This window comes from Octopus sinensis, linkage group LG4, assembly GCF_006345805.1.
Source record: "Octopus sinensis linkage group LG4, ASM634580v1, whole genome shotgun sequence".
Lineage (NCBI taxonomy): Eukaryota > Metazoa > Mollusca > Cephalopoda > Octopoda > Octopodidae > Octopus > Octopus sinensis.
In genome coordinates this window covers 124,154,283-124,179,282 of record NC_043000.1, presented here as the reverse complement: position 1 = coordinate 124,179,282, position 25,000 = coordinate 124,154,283, and the positions used below count along the sequence as shown (strand labels likewise).

The following is a 25,000-nucleotide window of genomic DNA, read 5'->3' as shown; positions in this document are numbered from 1 at the left end:
TAGAACAGTAGGGCAAAATACTAGTACCTTTTGCGTGGTACCATCATAGAGCTTTTTATGTGGCACCAAGTACCTTGCAAGACAAAATGTGATGGATATATTTTTTTTATGAATTGGTAAGTTTTAAAGATCAGTTCAAAAAATGAATGTGAATATTTTCTTTTTTTCTTTCAGAAACCTCTCTTAAACCTTCTGATCCTCAATGGATTGGTGCCTGGTGGCTAGGATTCCTTACTTTTGGTTTTGCAGCCATATTAATGTCAGTGCCATTATTTTTATTCCCAAGAAAATTAAAAGAAAATGAAAATGTACCAGAGAAGAAAAAGACTTTATCCTTCAAAGGTAATTATAGCGCTCATGTGGAAATGCTTTAAACCAAAATTACAATTTCATAAAAAAAAACTAAAATCATAAAATATGCTAGTACTTAAAATATTAATTGAATTATATAAATTTTAATAATGAGATATATTTGCTTAAGAAACTATCAGTCCAAAAATGAAGTGACTGTGTAGTAAGTAGCTTGCTTACCAACCACATGGTTCCAGGTTCAGTCCCACTGTGTGGCGCCTTAGGCAAGTGTCTTCTACTATAGACTCAGGCCAACCAAAGCCTTTTGAGTGGATTTGGTAGACGGAAACTGGAAGAAGCCTGTCATGTATGTGTGTGTGTGTGTGTGTGCATGTGTGTGTGTGTGCGTGCGTGTGTGTGTGTGTGTGTGGTGCATGTGTGTGTGTGTGCGTGTGTGTGTGTGTGTGTGTGTGTGTGTGCATGTGTGTGTGTGTGCGTGTGTGTGTGTGAATGTGCCTGTGTTTGTGTGTCTGTGTTTGTCACCCTAACATCGCTTGGCAACCCGATGCTGGTGCACTTACGTCTCTGTAACTTAGCAGTTCGGCAAAAGAACTGATAGAATAAATGCTAGGCTTAAAAGGAATAAGTCCTGGGGTCGATTTGTGCAACTAAGGGCGGTGCTCCGGCATGGCTGCTGTCAAATGACTGAAACAAATAAAAGAATATATTGGATCTCAAAAATTCTTTATATCACTTGATTCCAAAACTTCTTTTCTGATGAAAAAATTGCATGAATATTCTTCTCAGTTTGATACCACAGTAAAATTTCATGCCTATATGACAAGCTCTGACAAGCTCTTTCTAATTAATATTGTTCTACTTTGGGAGGGTTATGCTGTAAGCGAAGACATAAATACTGGTTGTAGTTCACTTCAGTTTAATTGTCAATTAATTAGATAGTTACATATTTAATATTTGGCTAAAATAATTGATTGATTAATTCATTCGTCAAAGTTCTTTGATCACAGCCTGTGACCTTATCATTGATGATGTGGCCATTAAGTACCTTTTACACATACATTATAACTATATCCTTGTTCTTTGCTCTTTGTACTGTGTCTGTCAGCGAATTTCAACTGACTGCACTTTAATAAGCAGGCTGTTACCAAGTCTTTTTCTCTGTGTGTGCGCACACACACACACACACACACACACACATATATATATATATATATATATATATATATATATATATATATATATACATATATATATATATACACACACACACCACACACATACACTGTATATTTATAAATATGTAGATAGATATATAGACAGATAGATTGTATGTATGTGTGCATGCATATGAATTTTAATTGGACTGATGACAGAATAGTGTGGGGGCGTATGTGTGTTTTGTGTGTGTGTGTGTATGTGTGTAGGCAGGGTTGCATGTGAATAGAGATACCATACCAATTAATGCTACTGTTAACATACTTCAATAAGCACAGTAAAAAAAATGAATGACAAGCCTGGAACTATAAGGACAAGAAGAGTTATTACAACAATAAAATACACACATGTGTGTGTGTGTGTGTGCGTGTATATGTATGTGTGTGTGCTGTGCGTGTGTGTGTGTGTGCATGTGTGAGAGCATGTATTCATATATACATAATGTAGGTGTAAGGTTTAGTGGTAAGGGTGTTCAGTTCATGAGTGTAAAGTAATGAGTTTGATTCTCTGTGGCACATTACGTCCTTGAGCAAGACACTTTATTTCCTGTTGCTCCAGTCCTCTCACCTGGCAAAAATGAGTTGTACCTGTATTTCAAAGAGCCAGCCTTCTCACATTCTATGTCATGCTGACTCTCCCTGGATATGCGTGTCTGTGGAGTGCTCAGCTGCCTGCACGTTGATTTCACAAACAGGCTGTTTCGATCATTAGATTGACTGGAATTCTTGTCATCATAACTGATGGAGTGCCAGATCATCATCATCATCATCTAACGCCTGTTTTCCATGCTGGCATGGGTTGGACAGTTTGACTGAGGTCTGGAAAGCCAGTAGGCTGCACCTGGCTCCAATCTGATTTGGCAATGTTTCTACAGCTGAATGCCCTTCCTAATGCCAACTGCTCTGAGAGTGTAGTGGATGCTTTTTACATGCCATTGGCACAGGAGCCAGTCAGGCAGGCCTGGCATCGATCACGTTTGGATAGTGCTTTTTACGTGTCACCGGCACAAGAGCTAGTCAGGTGGGCCTGGCATTGATTACGTTCAAATAGTGCTTTTTATGTGCTACTGGCATGGGTGCCTGTCAGGGGGCACTGGCATTGACCACATACGGATGGTGCTTTTTACATGCCATTGGCACAGGAGCCAGTCAGGCAAACCTGGCATTGACCAAGTTCAGATAGTGCTTTTTATGTGCTACTGGCATGGGTGCCTGTCAGGGGGCACTGGCATCGACCACATACAGATAGTGCTTTTTACATGCCATTGGCACAGGAGCCAGCCAGGCAGACCTGGCATTGACCACGTTCGGATGGTAGTTTTTATGTGCCACCAGTATGGGAGCCAGTCAAGGAGCACTATCATCAACCACATTCAGATGATGCATTTTATGTGCCACCGTAACAGGGGCCAGTTAGGGGGCACTGGCCACAACAAAGATAAAATTGGTTTTACTTGACTCAACAGGTCTTTTCAATATATATATATATAGGCACAGGAGTGGCTGTGTAGTTAAGTAGCTTGCTTACCAACCACATTGTTCTGGGTTCAGTCCAACAGCATGGCACTTTGAGCAAGTGTCTTGTGAGTGGATTTTGTAGATGGAAACTGAAAGAAGCCCATTGTATATATGTATATGTATATATATATATGTGTGTGTGTGTGTATGTTTGTCCCCCCCCCAACATCGCTTGACAACCAAAGCTGGTGTGATTAAGTCCCTGTAACTTAGTGGTTCGGCAAAAGAGACTGATAGAATAAGTACTAGGCTTACAAAGAATAAGTCCTGGGATCGATTTGCTTGACTAAGGGCGGTGCTCCAGCATGGCCGCAGTCAAATGACTGAAACAAGTAAAAGAGTAAAAGAGTATATATATATATATATATATCACTCTTAAACAAGAATATTATTGATAATGGCTTTAAAGTTTTGGCCAGTTAAGCCATCATCAAACTGTGATCCATTGAAGCTAGTCTTGGCTTTATATAGTTTCTGTTGAGTTAAAATCTACCTTGGGTATGTGGATTTGAATGGAGTAGTTATTAGGTTTTAAGGTGGGTTGTGATGCAAAAATGTTTTGGAGATATTTTTATTGATTAAATTTAGTGCTATGTCATTGCTTAAAATTTATTCATGCATGTAGAGCTTTGTAAGCAGGTGTGTATATTTATATATTTAGGTGAGTTCACTTCAGATCATAGGATTGCTTTTAGTGGTTCATAAAAAGGATATAGATAGGTATAGAAAGCTTTTTTAGTTAGTGGATGTGCCAATAGTTTTAGTTCATCATCATCATCATCATCGTTTAATGTCTGCTTTCCATGCTAGCATGGGTTGGACGATTTGACTGAGATCTGGCGAACCAGATGGCTACCCCAGACTCCAATCTGATCTGGCAGAGTTTCTACAGCTGGATGCCCTTCCTAATGCCAACCACTCCGAAAGTGTAGTGGGTGCTTTTACGTGCCACCAGTACGAGGGCCAGTCAGGCGGTACTGGCAACCGCCACGCTCAAATGGTGCTTTTCATGTGCCACCTGCACAGAAGCCAGTCCAGTGGCACTGGCAACGACCTCGCTTGAATGTTTTTTAAATGTGCCACCAGCACAAGTGCCAGTAAGGCGACACAGGTAACAATCATGCTCGAATGGTGTTTTTTACCTTCCAATAATAATAATTTTGTCGTGCATAGTGCTCAGGTGCACTACAAATCATCAAAGGTGCATGTATAGTACATAGAATTATTTGGTTGTATTGAATTTAATCCTTTGCTTTGATCAAAGCTTAGTTCAAAGTTTATGCCGGTATTTAAAAACTTAGGAAGTGAGTGATTCAGCATTTTTGTAATTGAATGTTTTAGGGATTCACAAAAGAATTTAGGTTGAGTTTATTCATTGAACATGTCATGGTGCTGTTAGTATAGAAATTTGTTTAACTTATGCTTGTTTTTCTTGTCCTATGCCAACCTGCAACACAGGACACAGCTAAATATACACATCTGCTCACAAAGTTCTACATACATGAATAAATTCTAAACAATAACACAACCCCAAATTTAGCCAATAACAATCCACCCTAAAACCTTATAGCCATGCCTCTCAAACTCACACAACCAATGAAGATTTTAACTCAACACAGACTATATAAAACTAAGATTAATTTCAATGAATTGCAGTCCACTGATGGCTTAACTTGCTGAAACTTTGAAGCTACTGTCAATAATATTCTCATCATCACCATCATCGTTTAACATCCATTTTCCATGCTGGCATGAGTTGGACGGTTTGACTGGGGACTGACAAGCCAGCAGGCCGCACCAGGCTCCAATCTGATCTAGCAATGTTTCTACAGCTGGATGCCCTTCATAACGCCCATCACTCTGAGAGTGTAGTGGGTGCTTTTTACGTGCCACCGGCACAGGAGCCAGTCAGTCAGCACTGACATCAGCAACATTTGGATGGTGCTTTTTACGTGCCACTGGCACAGGAGCCAGTCAGGGCTGGCATCGACCATGTTCGGATGGTGCTTTTTACATTCCACCTGCATGAGGAGCCAGTCAAGCAGCACTGGCAAAGACCCACACGTGAATGGTGCTTATTGCATGCCACCAGCATGGGAGCCATTTAGGCGGCACTGACATCGCCCACAACTACAATTTCAGTTTATGAATAATAATTTGTACTCTACAAAATTGATTTTATTACAACTGAACATGAAAACAATTAACATATATATTACACAGCTATAAATAATAGTGTATAATATGTTAGGTTAAAAAAAGGCGATGAGGTGGCAGAATTGTTTGCATGCTGGGAAAAATGCTTAGCAGCAGCATTTTGTCCATCTTTACATTCTGAGTTCAAATTCCACTGAGTTTCACTTTATAATAATAATAATAATAATAATAATAATAATAATAATAAGGATAATAATGAAATTATTGTATACAGTGCTCAGGTGCACCACAACTTGTCAAAAGTGCATATAAAGTATATGCAGTAATGTACAAATGTCTGGAAAGTGAACAGTGTATCAGTCCGATACATGCTTGCATGTGTATGGAGGGGAGAAAATCAGGTGTAGTGTTGGCGAATCTCAGGAAGCATGGAAGTTTTGAAGGATGCAGTGCTCTGACAACTAACAACTGATGCTGGCATACCTTTCATCCTTTCAGGATCGATAAAAACTGAGGTTAATGTAATCAGCTTAACCCCTTCAAATTGCTGACCTTGAATCAAAATTTGAACCCAGTATATTAGGTTAAAAAGTTCTTGGTTGGAAAAAAAGCTAAAAACTACCAGCTACACATACACACACACACACACCACACACACACACACAAATACACACATTTATATGTGTGTCTGTCTATGTTTGTGTATGTGAGTGTTACAAATATATTGATATTGTAAGTTCAAGAATTCTGAATTTGAATCCAAAGTGAGTTTTGGCTGTAAATGGTAAAGTTGTTCCAACAAATACTGTTGTATTTCGGAAGGATCATGCTGGCAATTAAAACACAAGCACCAAATGTATATCATTACTGTTTTAATGTCAATTAATTAGATAGTTATTTAATTAATTAATGAGTCATTTGATTATACGCATGATGAAACAAATCGTGCTAATTGGCACCAGTGCCAACATGCGTGACTGAATAAAAATATAAAAATAACTGAATGATAAAGCATAAATTACCATTAAAAAAAACAAGAAAACAACTACAAATATATATATATATATATATATATATATATATATGGTAACAACTCACCCAGCCCCATTTTATCTGGTACTCAAATTACTGGAACTATCAAGCAAGCAGTACCCAGAAGAAAAAAAAAGAAAAAGCAATGCTCTGTTAATTTGTGCTAACTTGGGCTAATTAATGAACTATCATTAAAAAAATGTTTCTGCTGTATTTGAAATGACTTATTGCTTCTTCAAGTTCAGCAATGTATTCTAGTTTACTGCATTTACAGTACTTCTCTTACAGTTCTTTGGTGAATAAATTTTGTTCTGAAGTTATACCTTTATTTCCTCCTAATTCTGCTACATTCAGAATATCAATGATCATACTGTTGTTGTTTATTCCTTCTCGAGCCATGCCTGGCTCATAAGGGCCGGTTTCCCGGTTTCCTTAGCTTATAGGTTCCCCACCTGGACAGGACGCTGGTCCGTCGCAGGTGAGCTGCAAGATGCAGGAGGAAAGAGTGAGAGAAAGTTGTGGCGAAAGAGTCAGCAGAAGTTCGCCATTACCTTCTGCCGGAGCCACATGGAGCTTAAGTGTTTTGCTCATAAACACACACATTGCCTGGTCTGAAATTTGAACCCATGATCCCACGACCACGAGTCCGCTGCTCTAACCACTAGGCCATGTGCCTCCACAATGATCACACTGAGACATATCTATCTGTCCTCTTTGTGCCAGCTGGCGCATAAGGCCTCCATTCTCGTTTTCCATTTATTCCTCTGTTTTGTAAGTTTTTTTGCTGCACTCCATGATGACCATCCAGCTTGATTCCTTTCCTTTTCCACTGTCCTTCTCCATGTGGTTTTTGGTCTACAAACTTTTCTCTTCCCCTCAGGTTGCCAAATCAAGGTAACCATGCAACGATAATTCAGTTCCTTTCTCAATACATGCCCAATCCAAGGTGGCAAGCTGACAGAGAAATCTGAATGCTAAAGAGTTAAAGGATGACTGGCAAAGTTATTAATAATAATGATTTCTAATTTTAACACAAGGCCAGAAATTATGGGGGAGGGGGCAAGTTAATTATATCAACCCCAGTGCTTGACTGGTACTTATTTCATTGACCCCCAAAAACAGAACTGGATAAACCCATTAAACAAAATAAGCATGTGCTTAGGGCATCAAGGGATGGGGGCACCACAGAAATGAAAATGGTGTACAGTACAAAAGAAATCACTTTAAACTCGCTAGAATAATATTCATAATGCCTTATCTCTACTAAATATAGGAGAAATTTTACATTAAATTAATTTTAACGATATCATCAAACACTTTGCAATTAAAAAAAAAAACCAGAAAACTTTTCAAATATAAATAAAGTGGAAGTATACAAAAATAGACATTATTTTCTATCTTACTGTGAATTTTATTTCATTTTGAAAAATAAAAACTTATTTTATGATTTATTATTGTTTACATTTTGAATTATTTTTGTTTACATTTTGAGCTATTTACATACACTTGAGGGTACCGAAACCTTTTTAGTGCTTAGGGCTTCTATGGGTCTTAATCTGTTTGTTCCTTCTCGAGCCATTCCTGGCTCATCAGGGCCAGTTTCCCGGTTTCCTTGGCGTATAGGTTCCCCACCTGGACTGGAAGCCGGTCTGTCGCAGGTGAGCTGCAAGATGCAGGAGGAAAGAGTGAGAGAAAGTTGTGATGAAAGAGTCAGCAGAAGTTTGCCATTACCTTCTGCCGGATCCACGTGGAGCTTAGGTGTTTCACTCATAAACACATACATCACCCGGTCTGAGATTCGAACCTACAATCTCTCAACTGCGAGTCTGCTGCTCTAACCACTAGGCCATGTGCCCCCACAGGTCTTAATCTGGCCCTGCAAAAGGATGAAAGATGAAGTTGATCTTGGTAGAATTTGAACTATAAACGTAAAGGTGGAAGAAATATCTATTTCTTTACTACCCACAAGGGGCTAAACACAGAGAGGACAAACAAGGACAGACAAACGGATTAAGTCGATTATATCAACCCCAGTGCATAACTGGTACTTGTTTAATCGACTCTGAAGGGCAAAGTCGACCTCGGCAGAATTTGAACTCAGAACGTAACAGCAGACGAAATGCCACTAAACATTTCACCCAGCATGCTAACCACTCTGCCAGCTCACTGCCTTATTTGGGACTTTAATATTAATGACTAGCAGAGTTGTTAGCATGCTGGGGAAAAAGCTTAGCGGTATTTCATCCATCTTTATGTTCATAGTTCAAATTCTACCAAGATCAATTTTGCCTTTCATCCTTTTGGGCAGAGCCGGTTTAAGATCTATAGAGGCCCTAAGCACTTAAAAGGTTTTGGTGCCCTTAAGTATATGTTAATGGTTCAAAATGTAAACAAAAATTATTCAAAATAATTCAAAATATAAACAATTCATAAGCGCAGGAGTGGCTGTGTGGTAAGTAGCTTGCTTACCAACCACATGGTTCTGGGTTCAGTCCCACTGCGTGGCACCCTGTGCAAGTGTCTTCTACTATAGCCTCTGGCTGACCAAAGCCTTGTGAGTGGATTTGGTAGACGGAAACTGAAAGAAGCCCATCGTATATATGTATATGTACATATGTGTGTGTGTGTTTGAGTGTCTGTGTTTGTTCCCCCACCCAACATCACTTGACAACAGATGCTGGTGTGTTTACGGCCCCGTAACTTAGTGGTTCAGCAAAAGAGACCGATAGAATAAGTACTAGGCTTACAAAGAATAAGTTCTGGGGTCGATTTGCTTGACTAAAGGCAGTGCTCCAGCATGGCCACAGTCAAATGACTGAAACAAGTAAAAAAAATTTTAAGAAAAGAATAATTAACCATAAAATAAATTTTTGTTTTCAAAATTAAATAAATAGTTCAAAGTTTAAATTCTGCTGAAATGACTTTGTCTTTTATCCTTTTGTAGTTTATAAAACAAGTACCAGTCACACACTGGGGTCAATATAATTGACTTATCCTTATCTCGAAATTGCTGACCTTGTGCCAAAATTTGAAACCAAATTTAACTCCCAAATAGACAATATCCTATGAATATCCATAAGGAAATATTCTTTTATTTGTTTCAGTCATTCTGACTGCAACCATGCTTGAGCACCGCCTTTAGTCAAACAAATCAATCCCAGGATTTATTTGTTGTAAGCCTAATACTTATTCTATCAGTCTCGTTTACTGAACCACTAAGTCATGGGGGTGTAAACACACCAATATCATTTGTCAAGCGATTGTGGGAAGGGGAGCAAATAGAGACACAAAAACATATACATATAAACATATATATATAAACACACGACAGACTTTCAGTTTCCATCGACCAAATCCACTCACAAGGTTTTGGTCAGCCCAAGGCTATAGTAGAAGACACTTGCCCAAAGAACCTCGCAGTGGGGCTGAACCTGGAACCATGTGGTTGGTAAACAAGCTACTACCACACAGCCACTCCTGCACCTATAATATGAATATTTCAAAATTATCACTTAATATTATGATATTAATATTAACTATTTCCTAAATTCTTTTTCTTTTTTATTAGATATGATCCAGACATTTTACAACATGGCAAAAAACCCATTATTGATTTTAATCTTAGGACATATAGGTCTGATTATATTCTCTGCATCTGGCACTTTACCCTTCATACCAAAATATTTTGAAACTCAATTTAAATGGACTTCATGGAAAACCAATATTGTCGTCAGTAAGTTTTATTTCCAATTAAATTTCATGTTTTATCTTTTACTTGTTTCAGTCATTGGACAGCGGCCTTGCTGGGGCACTGCCTTAAAGTGTTTAATTGAACAAATTGACACCAGTACTTATTTGTTTTTTTTTGTATTTTGTTTCTTTTTTTTTAAGTCTGGTACTTATTCTGTTGGTCACTTTTGCTGAACTGCTAAGTTTCAGAGACATAAATAAACCAACTCTGGTTGTCACATGATGGTAGAGTACAAATAAGAAGGGCACACACACAAAGACATCTGCCTGATTGGCTCCCATGCTGGTGGCACATAAAAAGCATCATCTGAATGTGGTCGATGCCAGTGCCCCCTGACTGGCTTCCAAGCTGGTGGTACATAAAAAGCACCATCCAAATGGGATCAATGCCAGGACTACCTGACTGGCTCCTGTACAAGTGAACATAAAAATCACCCACTACACTCTTGGAGCAGTTGGCATTAAGAAGGGCATCAAGCTATAGAAACATTCCCAGATCAGATTGGAGCCTGGTGCAGCCACTGGCTTTCCAGACCTCAGTCAAACTGTCCAACTCATGCCAGCATGGAAAATGGACGTTAAACGATGATGATGATGATGATGATGATGTTGATGATACAGGGTTGGCCGAAAGTCACCTGACAGTAAATCAAACCCTGTTTAATTCCAAGATTTATTTATATTTAACAAATGAATAAATTTAATAAAAGTATCTAAATATGAAATATCATGAAAATTGTTCAAAACTGAAGTCCTTCTTCAGCGACACATTTTTCCATTCAAGTCAATACAGAATTACAGATAGTATTTGTGGAATTTTGATTACTGTCGGGTGACTTATGGCCAATTCTGTATATATATATATATATATATATATATATATATATACATATATACACACACACATACATATATACATACGTACTTACATACATATACACACACACACACATACATACACACACACACACACATACATACACACACACACACACACACACACAACAGGCTTCACAGTCTCTCTCCACCAAATTCACTCACAGGGCATTGATTGGCCTGGAGCTATAATAGAAGACACTAACACAAGGTGCTGCACAGTAGGAACCCAAAACCACATGTTTGCAAAGCAAGCTTCTTAACCACACACCCATGTATACTAGATATTTTTTATTTGCTTGTTCTTTTACTGGTTTCAGTCATTGGACTGCGGCCATGTTAGGGTACCACTTCAAAGATTTCACTCAATCATATCAATCCCACTATCTATTTTACTCTGGTAATATATTTCATTGATTTATTGACTGGCTATATTATTATTTTGACACATAAACTAGTGTTTTCAAATGGTACTACCTTTCTCTTTTACTCTTTTACTTGCTTCAGTCATTTTGACTGTGGCCATGCTGGAGCACCACCTTTAGTCGAGCAAATCAACCCCAGGAATTATTCTTTGTAAGCCTAGTACTTATTCTATCAGTCTCTTTTGCTGAACCGCTAAGTTACAGGGACATAAAAACACCAGCATCGGTTGTCGAGCGATGTTGGGGGGACAAACACAGGCACACAAGCATACACACATGCACACACATACATATATATATACATATATATGACGGGCTTCTTTCAGTTTCCATCTACCAAATCCACTCACAAAGTTTTGGTCGGCGCGAAGCTATAGTAGAAGACACTTGCCCAAAGTGCCACGCAGTGGGAATGAACCCAGAAATTGTTAAACATCATCAAAATAGATGAGGAAATCAACCAAGATGTGTGAAATATAGCACACCCGATCCAAGTTTCTTTTCACATTAACTTCTGATATATTTGTAATCTAAAAAATCTGAAAAGTATTTGTAGAAAATTTCCTCCAAAAACAATCAATTTTCTGAAAGTTATGAGGAAACAAAGTCAAGGTATGTAAATTATCTAAAATTCCCCTCCCTTCAAAATTTGCAGCTTCTAAAACGTATTTGTAGAAAATTTCATTATAAAATATCTGTTTATTTACAAAGTTATGAAAAAACAAAGTCAGTGGGAGACACTTTTGTAGTTATAGTGAAATATAAACAGACATTAAAAATGCTTTCTTGCGGTGCAACAAGACAATTTCATAATGAATTAGAAGTAATGTTTCTAAGTGAATTGTGTATATGAAATTATTAATAATAAAATTTTGAGAATCATATTTTGATAAAAAGAATATTAAAATTATAATTTTCAGAATTTTCTTGGCAATATAGACTTTGATAATTGCTTTCTTGCAGTAAAAATGACATACTTCTAACTAACAATAAGCCGCTTTCATGTGTGTGTGTGTGTGTGTGTGGAGAGAGAGTGAGAGAGAGAGAGAGAGGGAGAGAGTGAGAGAGAGAGAGAAACGCGTAGGCAGGCAGGCAAGCAGGCAGACAAATATATATATATATATATATATATAATATATATATATATAGAGAGAGAGAGAGAGGAGAGAGAGAGAGAGATAGATAGATAGATAGATAGATAGATAGATAGATAGATAGATAGATAGACAGACAGACAGACAGATAGATAGATAGATAGATAGATAGATAGATAGATAGATAGATAGATAGATAGATAGTTTTAATGTGGAATGAATCTTTGGGGATATATTCCAAGTTCTCATAAAAACTATCATTACCATACCTGCAGATTCTGACTTCATTAGATGTTATCTGGTACAATTTAATCTCACAGTTTTGTTGGTTAATCACTTCATCATCTTCTAGTAGTGGACTTAGTAGAAGCTCACAAGGTTATCCACCATCTTTCCCTCAACAAATTTGGCCACCTTTTTGAATTCAGTATCTCTACCACACATAGACAAGCACTTATAGAATAAAAAAAAAACAGTTTTGCAGCAGCAGCACCCATGACCTTCAAAAACATTTTTTTTTTTTCTTATGGCACACAGAATTGTCAAATCATGGGATAAACTATCCATGTCGGTTATTAGCTGTCAGGACGCTGCAGCCTTCAAAAGTTCTGTTCCCAAAATTTACCAACACTACTCCTGACGTGTCTATGCATCCATTCCTCTTTACGACTATCTTAATGTCCATTTTTCTATCTTTTTGTGTTTTATTCAGTGTATTGTGTAAATACTTCTAGCTTCTATTGCTGACTTTCTTTACTTTATTTATATGTCAGCTCTCTATTCTGCCTTTCAACCTTTTCTGATGTGATACAGAACACTTGAGCACTGTATACAATAAGCATGTTATTATTCTTATTTGCCTTTGCACAGCTTCTATTATTATTAGTATTATTATTATTGTTATTGTTGTTGTTGTTGTTGTTATTATTATTATATGTTTGACTTTGGCTTTACATTTGTACGAGTTGGCTCCAAGTTTCACCCAGAGACCTCAAGAGACAACAAGTTGGAAGTTCATGTTGGTATTATGCCTAGGGTGCCATATATTTGGTTTTGTACTTAGTGTTGTACTAGTGAATGTTTAAGAAACCATAAGAAAATTGTTTGTTTTAAAACTTGAGATTACATAGAAATTATTATTATTATTATTATTATTATTATTATTATTATAAAAACAAAACTGTAACCCAACCTTAACCAGAGGAGAGAACAGGAATAATGGAGTTATACATTTGACTTCTGTGATTAACCACAAAGCTGATATGTACCCAATTTTTCCATGTCTTCCTCCATTTTGGTGAAGAGATTGTTAGTTTTACATTCCAAGATGTTCATGAACTGTAATATACTAGTAGAATAGTGGTCGTATTTGTTTACACTTATTTGTTTGCACTCCTACTAATGACATTCTTCTAATCTTATTCATAACAATGTTCATTGAATACAAGCAGACGATCCATCAGCACATAATAACATTTGATTACCGGAAAATAATGATAAGATTTGATTGGTTGGAAATAAGGTTCTGTTAAAATCAAAAAGACAGTCTGCTGTCTTATTGTTAATGTAATATAAACACATACAGTGGTAGAATCTTAAGTATATGTCTAATACATACTCTCTCTTTTACTCTCTCTTTTACTTGTTTCAGTCATTTGACTGTGGCCATGCTGGAGCACCGCCTTTAGCGAAGCAAATCGACCCCAGGATTTATTCTTTATAAGCCTAGTACTTATTCTATCAGTCTCTTTTGCCAAACCGCTAAGTTACGGGGGATGTAAACAGACCAACATCAATTGTCAAGCGATGTTGGGGGGACAAACATAGACACACAAACATATACACATACACACACACACACACATATATATATATATATATTATATATATATATCGGTTGTCAAGCGATGTTGGGGGACAAGCACAGACACGCATACATATATATATATATATATATATATATATATATATACGATGGGCTTCTTCCAGTTTCCGTCTACCAAATCCACTCACAAGGCTTTGGTCGGCCCGAGGCTATAGTAGAAGACACTTGCCCAAGGTGCCATGCAGAGGGACTGAACCTGGAACCATGTGGTTCGTAAGCAAGCTACTTAGCACACAGCCACTCCTACGCCTATTTATTTTTAAATATTGAACTTATATATAGTTACATTTATATAATGCTAAAAATAATTCAAACATGGAGAACTTGTGGAAACTATTCTTATACTTGCTCAAAGTGCTACATAAAAATACTAATATTTTTGGTTTTTAAGTTTGAACTCAAAGTAAATAAAGCTATAAATAATAGCATGTAAATATTGAGTAAAAAAACCCCTTTGGTTAGGAAAATTCAAAGGTTGCCCAAGGCTTTTAAGCCAATATTTATATGCTGTTACTAATAGCTTTATCTACTTCAGATAGTTCAACCATTAGATAACTTTCTTTATTGGCCACACAGGGCTGAACACAGAGGGGACAAATACAAATGTAGAGCTTTTCTTTTTGAAAATGAAAAAGAAAAAAGAAAAAAAGAACAAAAGTAAAATTCCAATCAAAAGGGATTGGAAAAAAAATGTTGATCAAAATGGCTCGTGTATCACAGAAGAAATTTTTTTAAAAGTAAGAATCAAGATTAGGTTTATCCACGGAAAGAAAAGCCTACAGAAAAGACCACTGTAACCTCAGGCAGGGAGGAAATAAACACATGAGAGCAGAGTGCTCTCTCTCTCTTTTTATGATTTACAGGATCATGCTCAAAGTGGTTTCGTCACTCGCACGCACCATCTTTGCTACATTCACCCACCTTTTTTTGAAACTTTCACGAGACAAAACCTGCCTCTCCATTCTCACCTTCCTTTTCAAGTGGTACTTGCAAAAGTTGATGAGCGATTGGCCAGAGAGGTAAGTGTTTGTCTCTAGTCCTTTTGCTCGAGTCCACCACACACATTCTTTCAGCATGGCCACCAATACGATGACGACTGCCTTGCCTTCCTGGTTGAGGGAAGGTGGTAGAGCAACTGACACAATAGACTCGGCCGACAGGCGGACTCGTCCCACACACGACATCAGCCGTTCAGCATAAGCCCACAGGTCCAAAATGGTTGGACACTAGTTCAACCATTAGATAGATAGTTTAACCATAGATAGATAGTTTAACCATTAGATAGATAGTTTAACCATAGATAGATAGTTCAACCATTAGATAGATAGTTTAACAATAGATAGATAGTTTAACCATTAGATAGATAGTTCAACCAGTAAAAATGAATTATTTCTCATTCTCTCATAGTTTCTTATGATGTAAACTAATTCTTATGATGTAAACTAATATTTTTATATTTCTTATCCCTCAAAAGGTACCACATTTGTCTTGATGTCTTCCATTGGAATGATTGTTGGTGGTGTTATCACGAGCTTCTACAAAATGGATCTCAGAAAATGCTTGAAGTTTTCCATGGTTTTAGTAACCTTTGATCTTTTCTTAGTCTGGATACCAATTTTTATACATTGCCCTCAAACAGAATTGGAAGTTACAGACTTCCTGCAACGCTATGCAGACAGGTAATATGGTAATATTGATTTGATTGCTGACTGCTATGTGTGAATCAGTATTAGAAGCCAGTTATAGTATTGTTCTTTGTCTATGTTATTTGTTACACTCACTGGATGATTGCAGCCATGCCAGGGTTGTTCCTTCAAAAGGTTTAGTTGATTATATTTATCACAAGACTTTGTTTGGAATTATATTACTGGTCTAAATAAGAACAGTAAAGTATTTTTGTTGGACATACTATCCTATATTGATGTAGATAGGCGCAGGAGTGGCTGTGTGGTAAGTAGCTTGCTTACCAACCACATGGTTCCAGCTTCAGTCCCACTGCGTGGCACCTTGGGCAAGTGTCTTCTACTATAGCCTCAGGCTGACCAAAGCCTTGTGAGTGGATTTGGTAGACGGAAACTGAAAGAAGCCCGTCGTATATATGTATATGTATATATATGTGTGTGTGTGTGTGTGTGTGTGTGTGTGTGTGTGTGTGTGTGTGTGTGTTTGTGTCTGTGTTTGTCATCCCAACATCTCTTGACAACCAATGCTGGTGTGTTTACGTTCCCGTAACTTAGCGGTTCGGCAAAAGAGACCGATAGAATAAGTACTAGGCTTACAAGGAATAAGTCCTCGGGTTGATTTGCTCAACTGAAGGCAGTGCTCCAGCATGGTCACAGTCAAATGACTGAAACAAGTAAAAGAGTATATACAGGTGCAGCTATGGCTGTCTGGTAAGAAGCTTGCTTCCTAACCATATGATCACGGCTTCAGTCCCATTGTGCTGCACTTTGGGCAAGTATTTTCTGTTCTTGTTCTGGGCCATCCTAAGTCTTGTGAGTAGATTTGGTAAAACTTAAGTAGTCCATCAGCAGCAGCAGCAGCATCAGGAGGCGCAATGGCTCAGTGGTTAGGGCAGCGGACTTGTGGTCGGAGGATCACGGTTTCGATTCCCAAACCGGGCATTGTGTGTGTTTATTGAGTGAAAACACCTAAAGCTCCATGAGGCTCCGGCAGGGAGTGGTGGCGACCCCTGTTGTACTCTTTCGCCCTAACTTTCTCTCACTCTTTCTTCCTGTTTCTTGTCCCCGACTTCCACTGCAACTGCTGAGCCTGGATGCGCATTCATCCATCCATTGATGCTCTCGGTGTCGGGGTTTGACCTGCTTTCTCTTCTGCGGGTCTTATGAATAGCAAAGGATCATGTTTCGGACTTCTCCCATCTTGCAAGCTCTGGGACGAAGACCGCTTCGCTCAACAGCAACAGCAGCAGTAGCATCTCCACTATCATCATCATTTATCATCCGTTTTCAATGCTGGGTTGGCTGGTTTGACAGGAAATGACAAGTCAGAAGACTGCACCAACTTTGGCATGGTTTCCATGGCTGGTTGCCTTTTCCATGTCAAATACTTTACAAAGTGTACTGGGTACTTTTCACATGGCACCAGCAGCAGTGAAGTCATTGAGTAACTTGCAAGTTAAGCTCCCTAACTGAGAGGAGGAGTGGTATTGGGGGACAGAAAAAGGTGTCTTGCAGCAGAGGAGAAACACAGCTACTTTGTGTGAAGTGTGAGTGGTGAGAGATACATAGATAGATGAATAGATTGACAGAGAGACAGACAGACAGACAGACAGACAGACAGGCGGCAGATAGATAGATAGATAGATAGATAGATAGATAGATAGATAGATAGATAGATAGAATGATAGAATGATAGATAGATAGAGGGATAGATAGATAGACAGGGAAAGAGAGGGGGGAGAGGGTGATGAAGATATGACATTGGGGATATAAACCCAACTTATAGAGGGGTGTATGCCATCATTATCATCATCATCATCATCATCATCATCATCATCATCATCATCATCAGTACTATTTATGTGAATTGGATTTTTCTTCAATCACAAGCATTAAATAAAAGAGAGAGAGAGAGAGAGAGTAAGAGAGAGATAATGAAATGAAGGTCTGTTTAACTGAAATAGGTGCAAATATAAAAAATTTTTCCCTCAAAACAGCAAGCTCATCTTTCACAAAGAATAAAGAAATAATAATAATTACCTGACTGCAATTTATAGGCCAAAATACATAAATCCAATTTTGAATATATATTTTTTCTTATTTTCTAACTTCTCTAAAGTACACTGTAAGTAAAAATATGTTTGGGAGTGACTGTCCTTTATAATGACCTGTGACAAGTTTGAGTTATTATTTGTGTTATCTAAGGCAGCAAACTGGTAGAATCGTTAGCCAGTGAAATGCTTAGTAGTATTTCGTCTGTCATTCTGTTCCTAGTTCAAATTCCATGCAGGGTCAACTTTACCTTTCATCCTTGGGGGGGGGGGATAAATTAAGTACCAGTTACGCACTGGTCTCCTTCCTAAAAATGCCAGGCCTTGTGCCTAGAGTAGGAAGGATTATTTGTGTTATCTAAAGCAGCAAATTCTTAGCATGCCCGGCGAAATGCTTAGTGGTATTTTGTCTGCCGTTACATTCTGAGTTCAAATTCCACTGAGGTCGACTTTGCTTTTCATCCTTTCGGGGTCGATTAAATAAGTACCAGTTATGCACTGGGATCGATATAATCGACTTAATCCGTTTGTCTGTCCTTGTTTGTCCTCTCTGTGTTTAGCCCCTTGTGGGTAGTAAAGAAATAGGTATTTTGTCTGCCACTATGTTCTGAGTTCAAATTCCACCGAGGTCAACTTTGCCTTTCATCCTTTCAGGGTCGATCAAATAAGTACCAGTTGCGCACTGGGGTCGATATAATCGACTTAATCCGTTTGTCTGTCCTTGTTTGTCCTCTCTGTGTTTAGCCCCTTGTGGGTAATAAAGAAATAGGTATTTTGTCTGCTACTATGTTCTGAGTTCAAATTCCGCCAAGGTCAACTTTGCCTTTTATCCTTTCGGGATAGACAAATTAAGTACCAGTGAAACACTGAGGTTGATGTAATCGACTTAATCCCCTCCCCAAAAATTTCAGGCCTTGTACCAACCGTAGAAAGGATTATTCGTGTTATCTGGCTTTGTTCAATAGTCTATCTCATATGTTTGTTCAGTCTTTATTCTATCTACAAACCACAGTTGACTTAGATATTATCAGATCAATATTGACAAAGCTCTTCCTCCATTGATTATTAAGCCCTATCAATATTTAAACAAAGCAATAAAGAAAAACTATTAACCTGTCACATAGAATATATCTTTATATAAACACTATTAAAATTACCTTTGATTATAAACATGTTGACAACTTGAGTGCTATTTGTCACATGATAGGTAACTGTGGAAGTAATCCTTTGCCACCATCGATTATGTCAGGTAATATGGCAAACATATGAAGGCAGTGAGCTGGCAGAACCATAAGCACACCAGGCTAAAAGCCGAGTGGCATTTCGTCCATCTTTGCATTCTGAGTTAAAATTCTTCAAAAGTTGACTTTGTCTTTTATCCTTTCGGGATTGACAAAACAAGTACCAGTTGCATCCTGGGGTCAATACAATCAACTTAACCCCTCCCAAAAAATGTCTGGCCTTGTACCAAAATTCGAAACCAATATGGCATACATACAATAATTATAATTTGGCTTCCATTAAATTTCTTGGTGCTTATACAAAATGAAACGGATACTCTTTTACTCTTTTACTTGTTTCAGTCATTCGACTGTGGCCATGCAGGAGCACCGCCTTTAGTTGAGCAAATCGACCCCAGGACTTATTCTTTGTAAGCCTAGTACTTATTCTATCGGTCTCTTTTGCTGAACCACTAAGTTACGGGGGTGTAAACACACCAGCATCGGTTGGCAAGCAATGTTAGGGGGACAAACACAGACACAGAAGCATACACACATACACACACACACACACATATATATACATATATACGATGGGCTTCTTTCAGTTTCTGTCTAACTAATCCACTCGCAAAATTTTGGTTGGCTCGAGACTACAGTAGAAGACACTTGCCCAAGGTGCCATGCAGTGGGACTGAACCCAGAACTATGTGGTTCATAAGCAAGCTACTTACCACACAGCCACCCCTACACCTACTTTCAAAATTTTCAAAAGGAAAATATTTATTACCTGAAAATAAGACTATGTACTGGGTCATCCCATAAATAATGCAGTTTTTTTCAATTGCATGAACAATTGCATGAGGATGGGATAAACTACCTGCATCAACTTGCTATAAAATCAGGTAGAAATTTTATCTTGACCTTATTCTCAGTGCAAGTTTTGAAGAGTGCAGTTTCATTTTAAGAGTAACAAAGGAGCATATTCAGCATAATTTACTTAATGAGATACTTGTTAGATTGTCTCTTATGTAAGCCATTACATGGTATTTTTATTACTTGGTATACTCAGAGAGAGAAAGAGAGACAGACAGACAGACAGAGACAGAGATAGAGGTCAATAAGTGGTTGTTCAATCTGCCAGAAATAGTAGCCAAATTTCCTAGAAGGATTCCCTGGTCTTCAAGCTATGCACCCTGTTGACTAATATTACTCCAGAGCTTATTCAGAGGAACCCCATTTCAGCTGCTTTTATTTGCAGTCATACCCTTTCAGTCAATACCCAACATTTGTGACCTTAACCCTTTCATTACCAACCTGGCTGAAGCCGGCTCTGGCTCTGTAGTACAAATGTCTTGTTTTCATAAGTTTTGAATTAAAATCTTCCACTAAACCTTAGTCAGAATTAATGTTTCTAACACTAGCTTAATGATAACTAAGTTATTTTACTAAATTCTTGGCTATGTCTAAAATAATTGAGAGAAATACAGAGCATCTCAAAACAAATACAGTAACAAAATGGTTAATAATAATAATAATAATAATGAAATTATTGTATACAGTGCTCAGATGCACCCACAACTTGTCAGAAAGTGTGTATAGAGTATATGCAGTAATGTACAAATGTCTGGAAAGCGAACAATGTATGAGTCAGATACATGCTTGTGTGTGTGTGGAGGGGAGAAAATCAGGTGTAGTGTTGGCGAATCTCAGAAAGCATGGAAATTTTGAAGGATGCAGTGCTCCGACAACTAACAACTGATGCCGGCAGTTTGTTCCATGCTTCAGCAACTCTCAGCATGACAAAATGTTTCCGAAAGTCATGGGAGCTGTGCTGTTTTCTGACTCTGTAAATATGTCCATGGGTGTTAGACAGGTGGAGTTCGAAAAGGTGCTCGGAGTTATTGTTTGTAAGATCGTTGATAATTTTATGGGTGTCTGCCAAGTCAGCTGCCAGACGTCGGAGTTTCAATGTGTCCATGCCCAGGGAAGTAAGGCATTCAGAATATGGCAAATGCCTGATGGAGGGTATTCTTTTGGTTGCATGTCGCTGAACAGCTTCCAGACAATTGATATCCTGGGCAAGATAGGGGTTCCAGACCGGTGATGCAAATTCCAGGTGAGGTCTTACCATAGCTATATAAAGCCGCAGATAGATAGCTGGAGAGCAGCTCACAAAGGATTTGGTGAGTGATGCCAAGACACCCTCAACCTTCTTGACAATTTTAGCGATGTGTTTTGTCCAACGCAAATTACTGTTAAGTTAAAACAGGCACACAAACTGAACTGAAAATAGCAAGTTTGGGTTTTTTTCCTACTGTTCCCCTTTTGTGGCACATTACTTTACCAGCACCTGCAATTCTAGCATTCCATGAGACCCCTGCCCCTCATCACTCATGAATACAGCCTTGTAAACTGATGACAATGAAATTATGATATTTTGTGAATATTTTTGTTAATATTATTGATATTGTTCAAAGTGTCAAACAGTAACTTGCTTTTTTATTATTTCTTCTCAATAGCCCTACTCCAGTTACCTTACAACAAGATTTAAACCAGTTGAGCTGTTTTCAAATCAGTTCCCTCAAGCTACAGTGTAATGAACATGATTATGAACCAGTATGTGGAGCAGATGGAAGGTCATTCAAATCACCATGCTATGCAGGCTGTCAATATCACAATATCAAAACCAATGTATGTTTTTTTAATAGTAATAATACCGTTTTATTTGCTTTCAACCTTTTCTCTGTTTTCTTTGTTTTCTCTTTTCTGAATGTCCAACAGATCAAAACTGCACTGTCATGAATAAGGTTTTAAGTAACTGGATTATATAATACTTGAAGGTGATTTGACCCACTTGATCAGGCATTTATCAATTCAATCAACAACTAAGTTACTCAGACTAGTGAGGGAGTTACTCTATAGTTGCATGACCTGCTAGAAACAGCAATTAAATCTCCTATATGTCATACCTTAGAGACTTAAAAAGAAGGAGACATCTGCTAATGTGGTCTTGGATAAAAAGAAATGAAGGAATGGTCATGGATAGACTACCATTGGTAATGAGTTTATTTAATGCAGGCTACCCTGGGGGCTAATGGACATGTTTACAAAGTCAGAAAACAGCATAGCTTCCAAGACTTTCGGAAACATTTTTTCACGCTTAGAGTTGCTGAAGCATGGAACAAACTGCCGGCATCAGTTGTTGGTTGTCGAAGCACTGCATCCTTCAAAATTTCCATGCTTCCTGAGATTCGCCAACACAACACCTGATTTTCTCCCTCCATACACACGCAAGCATGTATCTGACTCATACATTGTTCACTTTCCAGACATTTGTACATTACTGCATGTACTTTATACGCACTTTTGACAAGTTGTGGTGCACCTGAGCACTGTTTACAATAATTTCATTATTATTAAATTTGATTTCAATAGGGTCTGAACTCAGAGCCTGAAGACCAGAACTAATGCTATACAGCAGTATTTCTGATGCTCTAACAACCCTGCCAGCTTATTGCCTTCCTGGATGCTAAATAACAAATTTATGACTATTTTCTTATATGATTGATATTTTACTAATAACCAGAATCAAAGTTTTGCATACTAATTAAAACCATACTCTTAATTAGAAATAATTAATGTGAAAATCAACAATAAATTAAGGAAATGAGTAATGGCTTAGAGGCTAAATGGTCATCTGATTTAAACCAAGAGCATTAAAGTAATATGTAAGATAATGAAAGTACGTACAGATGAGTACAGGACCCAGTATGGAACCTTGGGGTACTCTACATGTTATGACTTATGCCTTGCAGCTCATTTGGTTCAATTAGTCACATTATTTTAATGATATTCTTGTGATTGACTGCATTTATTGATAAATATTTTTGTTACATGAAAAAATCATATCACTCTTTCTGATAAATTTCTGCTTCTCCTAAATACTTTAAATATTCTTTAATATTCCAGAATAATTTATGTTGTTTGTTTGTACCAAAATACCTATCACATCTTCTGTTTAGTTCAGTGGTTCTCAGGTGGTGTCCATATGACCTTCAGGGGATGGTGTCCACATAAGAGTTTGTCGTTAAAGTTTATGTGAAATAACTTGGTTATACTTATACAATAAACAAAATGTTTTAATATTTTTTTATACAATTCCTAATAATAGTTCTATATTTAAAAGATGAGGAATTATGTACATTATTTACATTATTTACATTTGACAGATATTTGTCCTCATCTTGTTTGTTGTTAACACAACGTTTCGGCTGATATACCCTCCAGCCTTCATCAGGTGTCTTGGGGAAATTTTGAATCTGGGTTCTCATTCCTAAGGTATTTTTTGATGTTATTATTATTATTTTTATTATTATTATTATTATTGTTCAGGTCACTATTTGGAATCGAACTCAGAATCTTGGGGTTAGTAGTCCGCACTCTTAACCACTATGCCCACGGGCATATGGTGTAGTGGTTAAGAGCACGGGCTACTAACCCAAGATTCCATTTCAATTCCAAGCAGTGACCTGAACAATAATAATAATAATAATAAAAATAATAATAATAATAACAACATTGAAAAATACCTTAGGAATGAGAACCCAGGTTCGAAATTTCCCCAAGACACCTGATGAAGGCTGGAGGGTATATCAGCCAAAACGTTGTGTTAACAACAAACAAGATGAGGACAAATATCCGTTGAATGTAAATAATGTAAATAATGTACAATTCCTAATAATATTTAATTATGAAAAAGCAATCAGCTTTTTTTAAACATCAAATGGCTATGGGGGTCCAAAAGAGTGAAATAGGAATCAAAGGGGTCCATACACAAAGAATGGTTCAGAACAACTGGTTTAGTTTCTTGCTATTTTCTCATACAATTAATATTATGGACATACAGTATCTGTTCTACAAGTCCTATCAAGTTAGCTTCTCATTCATTCTTTAAAAAAAATTACAATTTAATGTAAAGCCTTTTCAATTACAAGTATCACAAATTTAATTTTACAATTATGAGTTTACAATGCTATTTATTGATATTTTTATTGCAGACGTTTTCTAATTGTTCATGCGTTGGTAAAACTCAAATGGCAAAACCTGGTATATGTTCAAATACATGTTATGGAGGAATTTATCTAGCACTTGTCTTATCAATAAGAGCTTTTATCAGCTGCATAAGTTTTAGCTCAGTTATCACTGCTTTAATAAAGTAAGTTGTTGCATGTTTTTCTTTTATCATTTAAATAAATATTAGTTTATGATATGCATAATGATTTATTTATTACCAGAGAAGAGAATTTGTTTAGAGCTCTACAGACAGATAAACATGAGACAGGATCTGGTTAATTTACTATCAAGACATAATTTCTCAATTTCTTGCCTCCTCCACTGCTAGTTATGAAGTACTAGATGGGGTTCGGTAGTTTGTTCAAGGTAAGCTCCACACTATTTTTGAGATACAAACCCACAACCAAGTATTTTACTAAACAAAAAGAACCTGTACACACTAAAATGTGGTTGGTATTGGGACGGCAAGCTGGCAGACACGTTAGCGCGCCGGGCGAAATGCTTAGCGGTATTTCGTCTGCCGTTACGTTCTGAGTTCAAATTCCGCTGAGGTTGACTTTGCCTTTCATCCTTTCGGGGTCAATAAATTAAGTACCAGTTACGCACTGGGGTCGATATAATTGACTTAATCCATCTGTCTGTCCTTGTTTATCTCCTCTGTGTTTAGCCCCTTGTGGGTAGTAAAGAAATAGGTATTGGGAATGGCTG

General features: G+C 37.5%; 2 protein-coding genes across 6 annotated transcripts in view; one reads left to right on the top strand and one right to left on the bottom strand.

The window, feature by feature from the left end:
- Positions 1-12,782, bottom strand: part of LOC115210717 (solute carrier family 25 member 51) — a 49,599-nt gene extending 36,817 nt beyond the window's left edge. Inside the window, exon 1 of the mRNA XM_036502431.1 lies at positions 12,648-12,782. Coding sequence (XP_036358324.1) covers positions 12,648-12,666 — 19 coding nt within the window. The 5' untranslated portion in view covers positions 12,667-12,782. The remainder of the gene's footprint in view (positions 1-12,647) is intronic.
- The window catches only part of LOC115210577 (solute carrier organic anion transporter family member 74D-like), an 85,716-nt gene that overhangs the window by 51,681 nt on the left and 9,035 nt on the right, over positions 1-25,000 (top strand). For 4 of the 5 annotated variants that reach the window (XM_036502427.1, XM_036502426.1, XM_036502428.1 and 1 more), the window contains 5 exons: positions 175-342; positions 9,802-9,966; positions 15,738-15,942; positions 21,739-21,910; positions 24,277-24,434. In XM_036502427.1, coding sequence (XP_036358320.1) covers positions 175-342; positions 9,802-9,966; positions 15,738-15,942; positions 21,739-21,910; positions 24,277-24,434 — 868 coding nt within the window. The remainder of the gene's footprint in view (positions 1-174; positions 343-9,801; positions 9,967-15,737; positions 15,943-21,738; positions 21,911-24,276; positions 24,435-25,000) is intronic. The other variant, XM_036502430.1, reaches the window with a different exon arrangement.